Genomic DNA, 12,303 nt, shown 5'->3' on the forward strand with positions numbered 1-12,303 from the left:
CCCGAGTTCAAGTGCAAAGTCAACACCTACCTGATTTTGGAATTACAGGTCATTTCATTCTCAGGGTAGTGAATATCCACCGCATCCTGAATGACTGTACCATACTCATAGACTTTAATCTTCTTTGTCACGCCAGCGATGGCAAAGTAGTCACAGTCTCGGTCGAACTCAATACTGGGGAACAAAAGCATAGGTTGATAACTGTAACACAACACATGTACTTGCAGCAGGGTATTTTACTACTTAAGTGTCTTGGTATGGCAAGAACTGAGAATCACAATTTGCAGTTAGCAAATACCGTGTTCAGAACACCTTGGTCAGGTCTGGCACACACACCAACGACGTGGAGTTCCTGCTCTGAGGCACCATTTTCTAAACCCCCCCAAAGACACCCAACATCTCCATTTACTGAAATAGGCTTTTTGTGGTAGCACAATCTCCCTCCCACAGCCAGGATCTTTGTTCAGACACTCTAGAAGTTTCCCAGTTCAGCTACACCATTTACATTGCACAGTACCCAAACATCAAAGCTGACAGCTTACCCTGGACACACGCTTAACATTCAGCTGTATGCTCTATGACCAACATGCTACAGGGTGACTGCCCATTGATTTCTCCCCAGTTGCACTGCTGCATCCCTTAGCTCATATATACAGCAGCCTGGTGAACTTGAAGTGTTAATGCAGAGGAAACCAATATTTGTGGGGAAAAAAACTTCTAAATCCCCTGAGTAACAATAGAAGGTCAAAACATAACATGGCTTCACTAAAGGCAGATCATGCTTGACAAACCTGGTGGCCTTCTACGACAAAGTGACTTGCCTGGTTGACATGGGGCAGGCAGTGGACATTGTCTACCTGGATTTCTCCAAGGCCTTTGATACAGTCCCCCACAGTCTCCTCCTGGAGAAATTAATGCGTTATGGCCCAGACAAGTGGTCTGTGCAGTGGGTGGGGAACTGGCTGACAGGCCGTACCTGAAGGGTGGTGGTAAATAGCTCCTTTTCCAAGTGGTAACCTGTCACAAGTGGGGTCCCCCAGGGATCAATATTGGGCCCAATGTTATTCAACATCTTTAAGTGATCTGGATAACAGCATCAAGTGTAGTCTGATGAAGTCTGTGGATGACACCAAGTTGAGTGGGGAAGTAGACACTCCAGAAGGGAGAGCTGCTCTGCAGGGAGATCTGGATAGGCTGGAAGAGCGGGCCAGCAAGAACTTTATGAAGTTCAACAAGGAGAAGTGTAAGGTCTTGCACCTGGGAAGACATAATCCAGGAGTGCAGCACAGACTGGGATCCACCTGGCTGGAGAGCAGCTCTGTGGAAAGGGACCTGGGGGTGCTGGTGGACAGGAAGCTCTATATGAGCAAACAGTGTGCTGCTGCAGCTAAGGCAGCCAACAGGATGTTGGGTTGCACCAAAAAGGGCATCACCAGCAGAGATAAAGAAGTCATCATCCCGCTCTACTTGGCGCTTGTCAGGCCACACCTGGAGTACTGTGTACAGTTCTGGTCCCCGCTATACAAAAAGGATGTGGACAGGCTGGAAGGGGTCCAGAGAAGGGCCACTAAGATGCTCAAAGGACTGGGAAGCCTGCCATATGAGGATAGGCTGGGAGAACTGGGTTTGTTCAGGCTTGACAGAAGGAGACTTAGAGGGGATCTCATCCCCATGTACCAGTACTTAAGGGGCAGCTACAAAGAAGGTGGAGACTCCCTTTTCACAAGGAGTCACATGGAAAGGACAAGGGGGAATGGACACAAGTTGTTCTTGGGGAGATTCCGACTGGACACGAGAGGGAAATTTTTCACAGTGAGGACAGTCAACCATTGGAATAATCTCCCCAGGGAAGTGGTTGACTCGGCCACGTTGCACACCTTCAAGAGTCGTCTGGACAGGGTGCTGGACCATCTTGTTTAGACTGTGCTCTTCCCAGAAGCGTGGGACTAGATGATCCCTGAGATCCCTTCCAACCTGGGATTCTGTGATTCTGTGATCAGTACTGTAAAAACCATGCATGCTATGACTTCCACTTAAGGTTGCTTGTGGAAACCAAGGCATCTTTTTCCTTCAACTGCAGGGCAAGTTTGTAATAGATATCAATGAAGTTGAAAGTAAAAGCAGTCACCTTATAACTAGGTTAAGCTGCAAATGAGAAAAGCCTGAGGTTGTACATGAAACACATCTGAGATAAAGGCAGGCAGCAGGTTATAAACAGCTAATGTCATTGCTACCTTCACAGCTTGGAAGGGCTCAAGAGAAATATTTTAGACACCTAGTAGCCAGGGAAGTAAACCTGCTTCCTAGAACAAACTCCTGTCAGCCTGCAGCCCAAGTCACTGCAGGCAGGGCGGGGTGGATGTGCACAACACCCACCTCCTTTCTGAAGCATCAGCCTCAGCAAGACAAAAAGTTTGCTGCTCCTCTGAAAAAGGGCTTGGGGGTAGCATTTGCCCCTGAGTCTCCAGGTTAGTATGGTCAGTAACCAGCTCTTCTCAAATCTCTTGACTAAGGAAGACATCTACCACTTAGAGGTCTCTTTTGGGGTTCTTCCACTCAGTAATTCATTTAGATCTCTGCTGTCCCTATCATGAATTGTTTGTTTGGTTTGGTTTTTTTTGTTTAGAAGCCACAGCACTTATGAACCAGTCAGCACATTCTGAATGGCAGCAGAGAAAAGCGAGTTTACACTGATCAGGTTTCACATTCATGTACTTAAAAAATCCCGAGAGCAAGAGCATTCAAGGTACTTTTCTACAATCAGAAAGCGTTACACCAATTACATGAAGAGAGGGCTCTTTAGGCTGCCCCCATAGCTATAACAGCTAGAGCTTTCTACTCCTCAACATAGCTGAGAAGTTGAATGCACTGCAATGCTTCCAAAGGAAGATAAATTTAAATGCCAACAGAGTTTTCAAGTCCTTGTAAAGGAGATATCATCAAGTTATATTTAAACTATGGAGAGAAATGATTGTTGATATGCAGTCCGATGGTAAAGAATAATTCAATGAAACGGCTTGCAGCTTGGCCTTTTAACTCAGGCACCTATACTTCTCTGAAGCAGTGGCAGGAGATGGTCCCACTCACAACTGCTTGCTTGCTAGAGGAGAAATGAGCTAGTCAGGTCAAGCCTGCAAAATCACAAGCCTCCTAAAGGCAAAGAAAAGGAACATGTTTACAGCTGGGGAATAAAGGAAACAAGCATGCATCTATTTAAATAAATTAGGAAAGGGGAAGAAGTCATCTAAGCAGCCAGACTGCTCTCCCCGAGACCCAAATCTACCCTAGTCTAATTACTTTTCATACAAACAGGATGAAAGCACCATTCAAGCCTGTCTTGTCAGCTCACCCTATTCTATGGAAAAATTTTATAATCGAAAGCCTCGATAACAGTACAATGGATTTACTTGCACCACAATCTTAATTGAACCCTTGTTTCAGCTCCTGCTTGCTGCCCTGTGGATTCAGGTAAAGCACAACTAAACTGATGGCAGCAATTCATCTACTTGGATTCAATTTATACCTTTAGCCTTCTGCTGCTAAAAAAAAATATAATGTATTACAATGTCTGGTAAAAAGCCAAGTTATTATAACAGAATAGAACCTCTCTCACCTAGGGTGGGTTTGCTTCTCTAGCTTTTTTTTTTAAATAGAGACATGCTGTAGACATAACAAATTAGTATTTCAGTATGTCTATAAAAGTTAACATACCATTAAAAAAATTAAAATTTAAAATATTAATAAAAAGCATCAACCAATGAAATTGATTGTCAGACTAGTGACCTTCAAACAGCAAAGACAGTGCAGGGAGAAAACGGATGCAGAAATGAACTATCACCTGTACATATGTTTGCTGGCTGTGAGCAAGGCAGGCAAACCCAACACAGCAAGACTAACACACTTGCACCTTGGCCTCCATCATCTATGCACAGTCCTGGTACAACAAATGTTCTCACTTTCTGCCAGTCTGCTTTTAGTAAGCAATTTACAAAAAATTATGAACCATCTAAGTAGCTAGTCAAATGATTATTTATCATATAAAGCTATTACTAATATTTGCAAAGCTCTGCTTCCCCCTGGACTAATCACGATTAGGACAAACAGCTCACTTGCATAGCAACAGTTATTTCCATGCTTTCTCCTACAGGTCTTTCAAATACATTTAGTATTAAGCAAGGCTTATTTGCATTTAACTAGCTCAATGGTATGCCTATCACTTACTGCTTGAAGCCTTTGTTTCAATGTAAGCACTTGCTTATGCACAACCTTATCTATAGGAAAATTCACAAAGGAACTTAGTTTTGTCAAAAACAACTGGGCCAGCTCTGAAGAACAACAACATTCTGGTTTGCAGGTGATATATTTCTACAGTCAAAGTGAATTAGTCATTAGCACAATGACAACATGCAACACAGTAATATGTCAAAAAGGCCACTGAGTCAGAGATAAACCGGCTAGACAGCAGCATCCACTTCATGTGTCGAGAGAGGCACAGAGCCACCAGTGAGCCAAAGCAACATATAAAACATGCATGCAATGGTTATTAACATCCTGATAAAATAAGAGCAATGTGTTTTGGTAGCACTATTTTAAGCAGACTTAACATGGGACTGACAACGAACGTTTTCATCATCTCAGCAGGCAGATGGAGCACCAACTGTCTGTGTGATACAAACCTACCTCAGTCCTAGCATGAAGCAACCATGGGAGACCAGATATTTTCATTTTTTTAAGGAAGCACTGGAGGCAAGCTGTATTTTATATCATTTGAACATCCAGTGAAGTTCCCTTTTGGACTAGCAGTGGTCCTTGCTCCTCAAAAATGTGCCGATTAGAAACAATTAGCAATCACTTTTTTTTAACCTACTTTCAAACTCCACATTTCTGACCAATGAAGACTACCTGAATTTTTATAAGGAATCTTTTGGGACACAAGAACTCCTGGATATTTGAAAAAGATTTATAGATGTGCAACAGAATTTACTTAAAAATCAAGTTGAAAGGTACTGATTGTTTTGTTCTAGGGGAAAATAGAGACATCTCCAGTTCCCAAGTCATTGTTTTTTTCCTAAGCAGTTAACAACCAGTGTCCTACAGAAATACCACTAAGAGCTGCTAGAAAGTAAACATTCTCCAGGGCTCTGGTTGCTCTGCTACTTATCTTTATTCTCAATCTGAGATTATAAATCAATTGCTTTATTAATGCTAAAACCTATGACCTTGGAGAGCACTCGTAGCTAGCAAATGAAATTACAAAATAAATTGCTTCTGAAACATGTCTGGAAGCTTGGCTTGGTGTTGAGGGTAGACCAGTGAGGAAAGAGTAAAGCATATGTATCTACCAGTTTTGCCACTGTATAAAGCCTTGCCATACTCACATCCTGATAGTGCAGCGGTTTTCCTTGCCCCAGGAGAATGCACTGGAGTTAGAGAATGCATACAGATGGGCAACTAAATTGATTAAAGGAACAGAGCAGCTACCTTGTAAGGGTTATGAACAAGGCAACAGCAAGACTGGTGTTCAACAAATCACTCTGCACCAGAACTAGGAGACACTCACCAGAAGATTGATTTGGGACAGATAGGGTTTTCCCTCCCAGTCACGCTTTAAAAGCCACACACACACATATCCAGGTACTTACTCCTGCATGACGTGATGGTAGCAGAGCGAACCTGACAACAGTAAGCCATGAACAACTGGTTCATACCAGATATTAAGAGAAATAAATTTGGATACACCCTTTAGTATCTACAATGTAGTCACAGCAAATGCTGGGAGGCAGCAAAAAGACAACTATACAAGTAGTGACCAGGTTGGCATGAATGTGGTCTTCTGCTGGGACAGCATGGGGCTAGGTGCCCTCCAAACCAACCCCTGGGGCAGCTCACACTGTACTTGAAATTGCAGTTTGAAAGGCCCTGGGGGTCAGACTGGAGGGGCGCCTCACCTGGTGATTGCTAGTTACAGTTAAAAGTCTGCAGCCAACTGCTCCTCTCCCCTTTACATACACACACTCTACAATTGCTACTATAATCATAAATGCCTCAGCTGTGACTTGGTAACACGATATGTGACTGTAGGAGTTGCCATTTCCACAAAGTGGATGACTCAGGCCCTCGCACAGGACTATATGTGTGTCTTTTCCTCCCTGAATATACCAAAGCCTTTCAATTCTACTTCTGCTTAATATGGTACTATTTCTATTTCAGTTTCTCTAACCCCAGCCCCTATCCTGCCATGGCCCCATATTTAATTGCAACATGGATATACTGTTTTCAGTTTGGGGGGACTTAATTGGTGGGAGGAAGGAGATATAACAGCAGCTTTTGCTCCTCACTTACATTTCTTTAAAGCCTTTCTCACTCAGTGCTTCCAGTCCCTGGCCTCCGAGGGATATCCTGTCACTTCTAACAATCCCAAGTCCCACCATCTTATAGCCTGGTTGTCTATTTTCAATACACATTTTGAGCCATCAAAGTCAAAGATTAGAAATTTAGGTTATAATCCAACACCATGACCACCACAGCAGACTGTTCAGCACCTGGGACCAATACAGAAATTGGTATTAATATCACATACCTGAGAGACTGTTTTTAGAGTAGACTGATATTTTAAGGCCAAGTAATTAGTGTCACTAAGCATGCACTAGCACACTGATTTGTCATTTTTAAAAACAAAGCTATATTCAGGCATAGGAAGCTGCAATTACAGCGCTCAGGTTTTGTGCTCCATCAGCTCAAAGTCTGTATTTTGTCACATATAAAAACACAGGCTACTGAGACAAAGGGTATGAATTTTCCATATCAAGACTGTTTTGCTAAAGCTGTGAGTTGCTGAAAAAGTATTGGGTTTTTTTGTTTTTAATAAAGCAACAGTTGCATTAGTTACTTCTTACTCCAAAGCACCACCTAAATAAGGTCACTCCTGCTATTCTGAAGTCCTTAACCTGTACCAGAGGGACAAGGATAGACCACCACTGGTTGAATACATTCAAAGCCCTGTGCTGCTAAATATTTTCAAAAATAAACTGAGCAGGCATAGCACAACCCCAGACAGGTTATTGCAGTCTCTACTCAGGAAGGGCCACAAAACATTTTGATTCTCTAGACTCCTATATGGATAGGTAAATTAATTGTATAAACAAGACTCCACTTAATGCATCCTGTCATCAGACAGGATTAAAATCACATAACTTTGGGTTAGATGTGACCCCCAGAGTACCAGAAAATTGCCGGATTTGTCCTCTAATCAAGGGAAAGTTGTCTTGGCTACTATTATGGCCTCTCAATGAACCAGATTCAAGTCTAATGGAAGTCTAATGAAAACTGTGGGACAAAGGACCCCAAACTATTTCAGTTTGATCCCATTTCTCTGAGTTCTTTGTGATATTCCACCTCCAGCAGCACGAGCTGCTGCTGAATGCGCCTAGGGTACCCTCCCCTACCATCACACCTCCTCCAGGCTTCAAACATCTGATGAGAATACACTCCCCCCTAAGCAAACCTCTGTTTGAAGCATAAAAAGAAGACGCTAGAAAGTCAGCTCTGTGTGTTATCTTTTCCCCTCCCCACAGCTGGGAAACAGTTCAAAGCCTGCACTGTACCGAAGGATGGTCCTTAGCTCCAGGCTCGCTTGGGAAGACATTATTGCACCAGTCATGCTGCAGTCACACTTTCAGCTTCTTTCTTGCAGCCACAGTAGCCTGGAGTTTTATTTTGCTCCGTCTGAAGAAAGGCATAAAGAGGTACCACATTGACAAAGTAGTGTCATTAGACCTAGTTCCAGCCCCACTTCATGCTGACAAAAATCCTTTTAAGTGTAATGAAATGCTATCAGTTCTGAGACCACGTGGCAATACTCTCATTCCATAAACAGTCTGTTTAAAGCATAATATTAAACCTGAATTGAAGAGGTTTGGTGGGCTTAGTTCTATCTCACAGCTCTGATATTGAAATCAGAGCTACTTGCATGCTTTGCCATTGCTATACAAGAGTAATTTTTTTTTTAAAACTGAATGAGAGAATATACTATGCTACAAGAAATTAATCATGCTTCCCGCAAAAGCTCAACTTTCAGAATGAGGATCCCCTCTACTTTGTGCAAGGAAGCAAGGGGAAGCAACCCTGAACTTAATCTCCTCTAAATACAACCCCAAAATATCCCAGGAAGCCACAGCAGACTTCCAGCCTCGCCTACAAGGCTCTATAGCTAAAGACATCCTGTTCAACTGCATATGGTTTTTTTCATACACGTATTTCATTCAGGGGAACCTGGCTTAATTAGCACTAATGATGAGAAAACCTATAGGGAGCTACTGAATTTTTCAAGCAACTGAACATAAAGCATATTGATAAAAAGCCACTTTACTGCTAGGCGATGCTCTTCTGCATGCAGAAGAGATGACAACAATGCCAGGGTTTATGCACCAGATACACAGAAGTACAATGAGCCAAAGCTGTTGCAAACAACTACCATGCAAGTTAATGAGGATTAGATTCAGTTTTTCCAAACACACCATTTTAAATAAGCTAGAGTAGGGAAATGTTAACTAAAAATGCCAACAGTTAAACGCAGAATATTTCTTATGACACTATTTAAAATTCAAGCCAAATTGTCTATCTGCCCACTGTAATATTTCGGGCAACCTTTCTATATCTGAAAACCAGGATCTGCCATTTCTCCCAGCTGAGCTGACATGCAGTAGGTTACTAACAGTTCTGACAGTAGCAGGACCACAGGCTCAACATTACAAAATACTAAGGTGGAAGAGGTTTAAGTCTCCAAACATACTCAGCTGCCTTCTTTCTGCGTTCAGGCTTGGGAAACATTTCCAGAAAGGAAGGTGGCAGCCTCTGCCCAAGCTGTATAAGGAGGTTTGAGGGAAGAAACCCTGCTCCACAATAAGTTGCAAGGTTGTCAGCACAGCACTATGGTCTTATCAGGATTATGCCATTAAGTAGGAGGGAACGCCATCAGTTGTGATAAACGTTTAAGTACCTTCTAAGTAAAGCCATTCAAAAGCTCACAAGCTTGTTTTCAAGCCACCACATTTATTACTACACCAAGGATTTTGTTTCTTCAAAATTGAGCATAGCAGCTGCCGACAGAGCCGAAGACACAGGGGAATGAGTATATCTGAAAGAGCTCAGCACAGAAAACCTCCATCAATCCTGAGCCTGTATACAACACAGTCCACCCATAGGCTCCAGTTCCTGATTCCATTTTTCCATGATTTAAATGCAGCAGCTGAAGGCATCTGTCTCCAGCTGTCCACATTGCCAGAGGTCCAATTTCTCAGAACAAATCACAGCCCAGCCCAGTGCCCCAGTACACATTCTGCCATATTATTAACCCAAGCCTCCAAATTCACCCAGGACTGCCATCAGCTATTCTGCCAGACACCCAGCAGCACAGGATCAGGAGGCACAGCTGGAGGCAGTAACCTCTTTAGATACCTCAGCTCAATCCAACTGGCACCATGAGTCAGGGCACCAGCCTTCATAATCTGCAGTGTAGGGACTTTATATTTAACAGTCTCGAGGAGCCAAAGAATAGGCTGGGGCAGTTAAATCCAATGGTCCTGCTGCCTGATAATGATGGAACAAGGTTAAAACATTATTTGAAGCATTCTTCATCCAACTGCCAAATCTGTTTTAGGAGATTGCTCCAATGGCCTTCTGAATCTTTTACGGTCAGTATTTTGCATGCCATCCTTAAACTATTCCTTAGAAAAAATAAAGGTACTTAGGAATACCCTTAATTTCAGTCTTATACAAAGACATTTGATCTGACTCCCACGTACACTTGTGCAGATGTACACACACTTGTATATAATCCTGTAAGAACATAAGTGTCACTTCGTAACTTATTCTACAAGACACTTATGCAGCATATAAATCCAGAACACCTCTGTCTTAGAGACTGTACTTCTTAATAAAGACAATATTAATAATTATTAACCCAAGCCCCTTCTCCAGGCTGAGCTGCTTGTGAGGTTTTTTTCCAGAACTGTTTAAGCCCACACCATACATCTTTGCATGCCTTAAACATACCACCTCAATATTTTTTTTCAGCTACCTACCATTAAACAGACTAACTCCTCTAGATAGCAAGGAAAGAACAAACAAAAATTCCAAAGGCATGCTAATGCTTTTCAGATAACGACCTCCTAGGAAATTCAGGCATTTCCTACAAATATGGCTAGAAAATTAAAAGAACACTGTAGTAAGCTACAGAAATTAATATTCTATTAATAACAAGCTTGTTTCTTCAAGCAGACACAAAAATTCACTGTATCAACAATCAGTGTTGAAAGAAAGCTACAAAATTGGGGGGAATTAAGGGACATTTGTCTTTACCTTTTACCAACACTGTCAGCATGGAAGTTCTATGTATAAGATGCTGCGAAACCACAGCTTTCACGGCTTGCAAGTCCAATTCTTGAGGCTAAGACACAGCACTACTGCCTGATGGTCATTATTATATGAACATCAGGAGGGAAAGAAGGGGGGCTACCTGCAGCTTCCCAGAAAAGATTTTTGTCCTGATCAATCAAGTGGTGGATGCAATGATACAACTTCCATGGGCTACCATCCTCCTATGCTAAATACTGATCTCTCAGAGGCCGTTCTTGACACTACAGCACCCGTTCTTAGTTTCTCCACTTTTACAAAGCTTCTCTTAAAAAGAAAAAAGCCCAGTCTCATTCTAATAAATACAATCCTGTTTAAATTAGCCCCCATTTTTAAGTCAGGGATCCCAAATTATGTAGGAAGTGAATTTCACTTTGCACTATACATGGCAAGTCCACATAAGGACATTGCTGCTTCTTAAAACCTAAGGCCAGAGGAAGACGCTTGGCAGAAAGCCAGGGACAGAACCTCAAGTTTCTAATGAGCTGATCCTGTACCTTTATCACAAGAGTATGGCCCCCAAGATTTTGAGGTGTCTAGTCTAATATCCTGCTTAGAAGAGGAGCAGCTCTTTGGTCAGGGCAGGTTGCTCAGGGCTTTCTCCAACCAGTTCTTGAACACCTCCAAGGATGGAGCTTGCACAATGTCTTTAGGAAGCCTACTCCAAAGCTGGACTGCCCCACACTGCAGCCAGCGACCACTACATGACGTTTGCCAAGAAATGGAGACTGCTTACATAAACCGCACAAAGTTTTTTTCAAGATACAAAAGAAACACACACCATGAAAAGCAATAAGTGTTCAGTACATTTGGTTTAAAAGCAGACTCCCAAATTCATCAAGAGACTGTTCAATATTTAAGAGAAGTTTTATTTAAACTAAAAAAACTCATCTAATTATGTGCAGATAGAGACAAGTACTAAGAGAGCACAATGGGGGAAAATTTCCTACTACCAAATAGTCTTGACATTACTAGGAAAAAAATTAGGTGCCGCTGGTGGCCAGACAACTTCCATTCATTAACCTCCCTGTTTCAAATTATTTAAGTGTACCCCTAAAAGTGAAAGCTTCTCTTGATGGAAGAACAGAATTCTCTCTGCAGTGTCACCACAGTCACCAGAAGGTTTATTTTTGTAGTCAAGACTAGAGACACAAGTAGACATGCTCTTTTCTGGTTTGAGAGTCCCTTTTGGTACAGCAGCCTGTCCTGGACTTGGAAGGCTACATCACAGAGTTGAGAGCATCTCTGAACTCTGAATTCAGAGATCTGAACTGACATCTGTATAACGCTTCTGCTGGTTACGAGTCACATTTAGCTCATGGGATCCAGACCAAAATTATGTACCAGGAAGCGTTACCAGTTCCACACTCCAGAAAAAAAGAGAAAGTAAGGAAAAGGCTCTGTACTTTACTCAGCTGTAAACAAAATCCCATTTCAGCCCCAGACAACCTCTGGTCTATGGGCCAAAACCTCAACTGAAGTAAGGTAAGATAAACACAGGAGAGGCACAAAATTCAAGCAGGTTCAGGGTATTACACTTCAAGTTTCCTTAGCCATTCTGCAGTTCAAGTCTCTTTACCCAAGCATTTCTCTCTTTCCAGTTGTGGGAACAGTCCAAATAAGACTGATCCATCCACAGTTTTGAGCTGCCACTTGCAAGCAAGAGTCCATTTAAAGAATGATCGGTTTAACAGACTATAAGAAAAATTCAGCCCTCATTTCTCATCTTCAAGGAACAGCATCTGCTGTACTCCAAAACATAATCCTGTGAAGGATAAAACCCCATTACATTTATCTTTACCAGCAAGACAGAAGTATTGCTAGTCAAACTTAAAATGACTCATCTAATCCTAGCCAGCCCAGGGCGTTAAAAAAAAAGAAAGAAAAAAA

The 12,303-nt window shown here is 42.2% G+C and overlaps 1 protein-coding gene across 9 annotated transcripts in view; it reads right to left on the reverse strand.

The window, feature by feature from the left end:
* Positions 1–12,303, reverse strand: part of COP1 (COP1 E3 ubiquitin ligase) — a 131,033-nt gene that overhangs the window by 72,927 nt on the left and 45,803 nt on the right. For all 9 annotated transcript variants that reach the window (XM_075096844.1, XM_075096843.1, XM_075096840.1 and 6 more), the window contains one exon: positions 31–174. In XM_075096844.1, coding sequence (XP_074952945.1) covers positions 31–174 — 144 coding nt within the window. The remainder of the gene's footprint in view (positions 1–30; positions 175–12,303) is intronic.

The sequence above is a fragment of the Phalacrocorax aristotelis genome, chromosome 6, assembly GCF_949628215.1.
Source record: "Phalacrocorax aristotelis chromosome 6, bGulAri2.1, whole genome shotgun sequence".
Classification (NCBI taxonomy): Eukaryota; Metazoa; Chordata; class Aves; order Suliformes; family Phalacrocoracidae; genus Phalacrocorax; species Phalacrocorax aristotelis.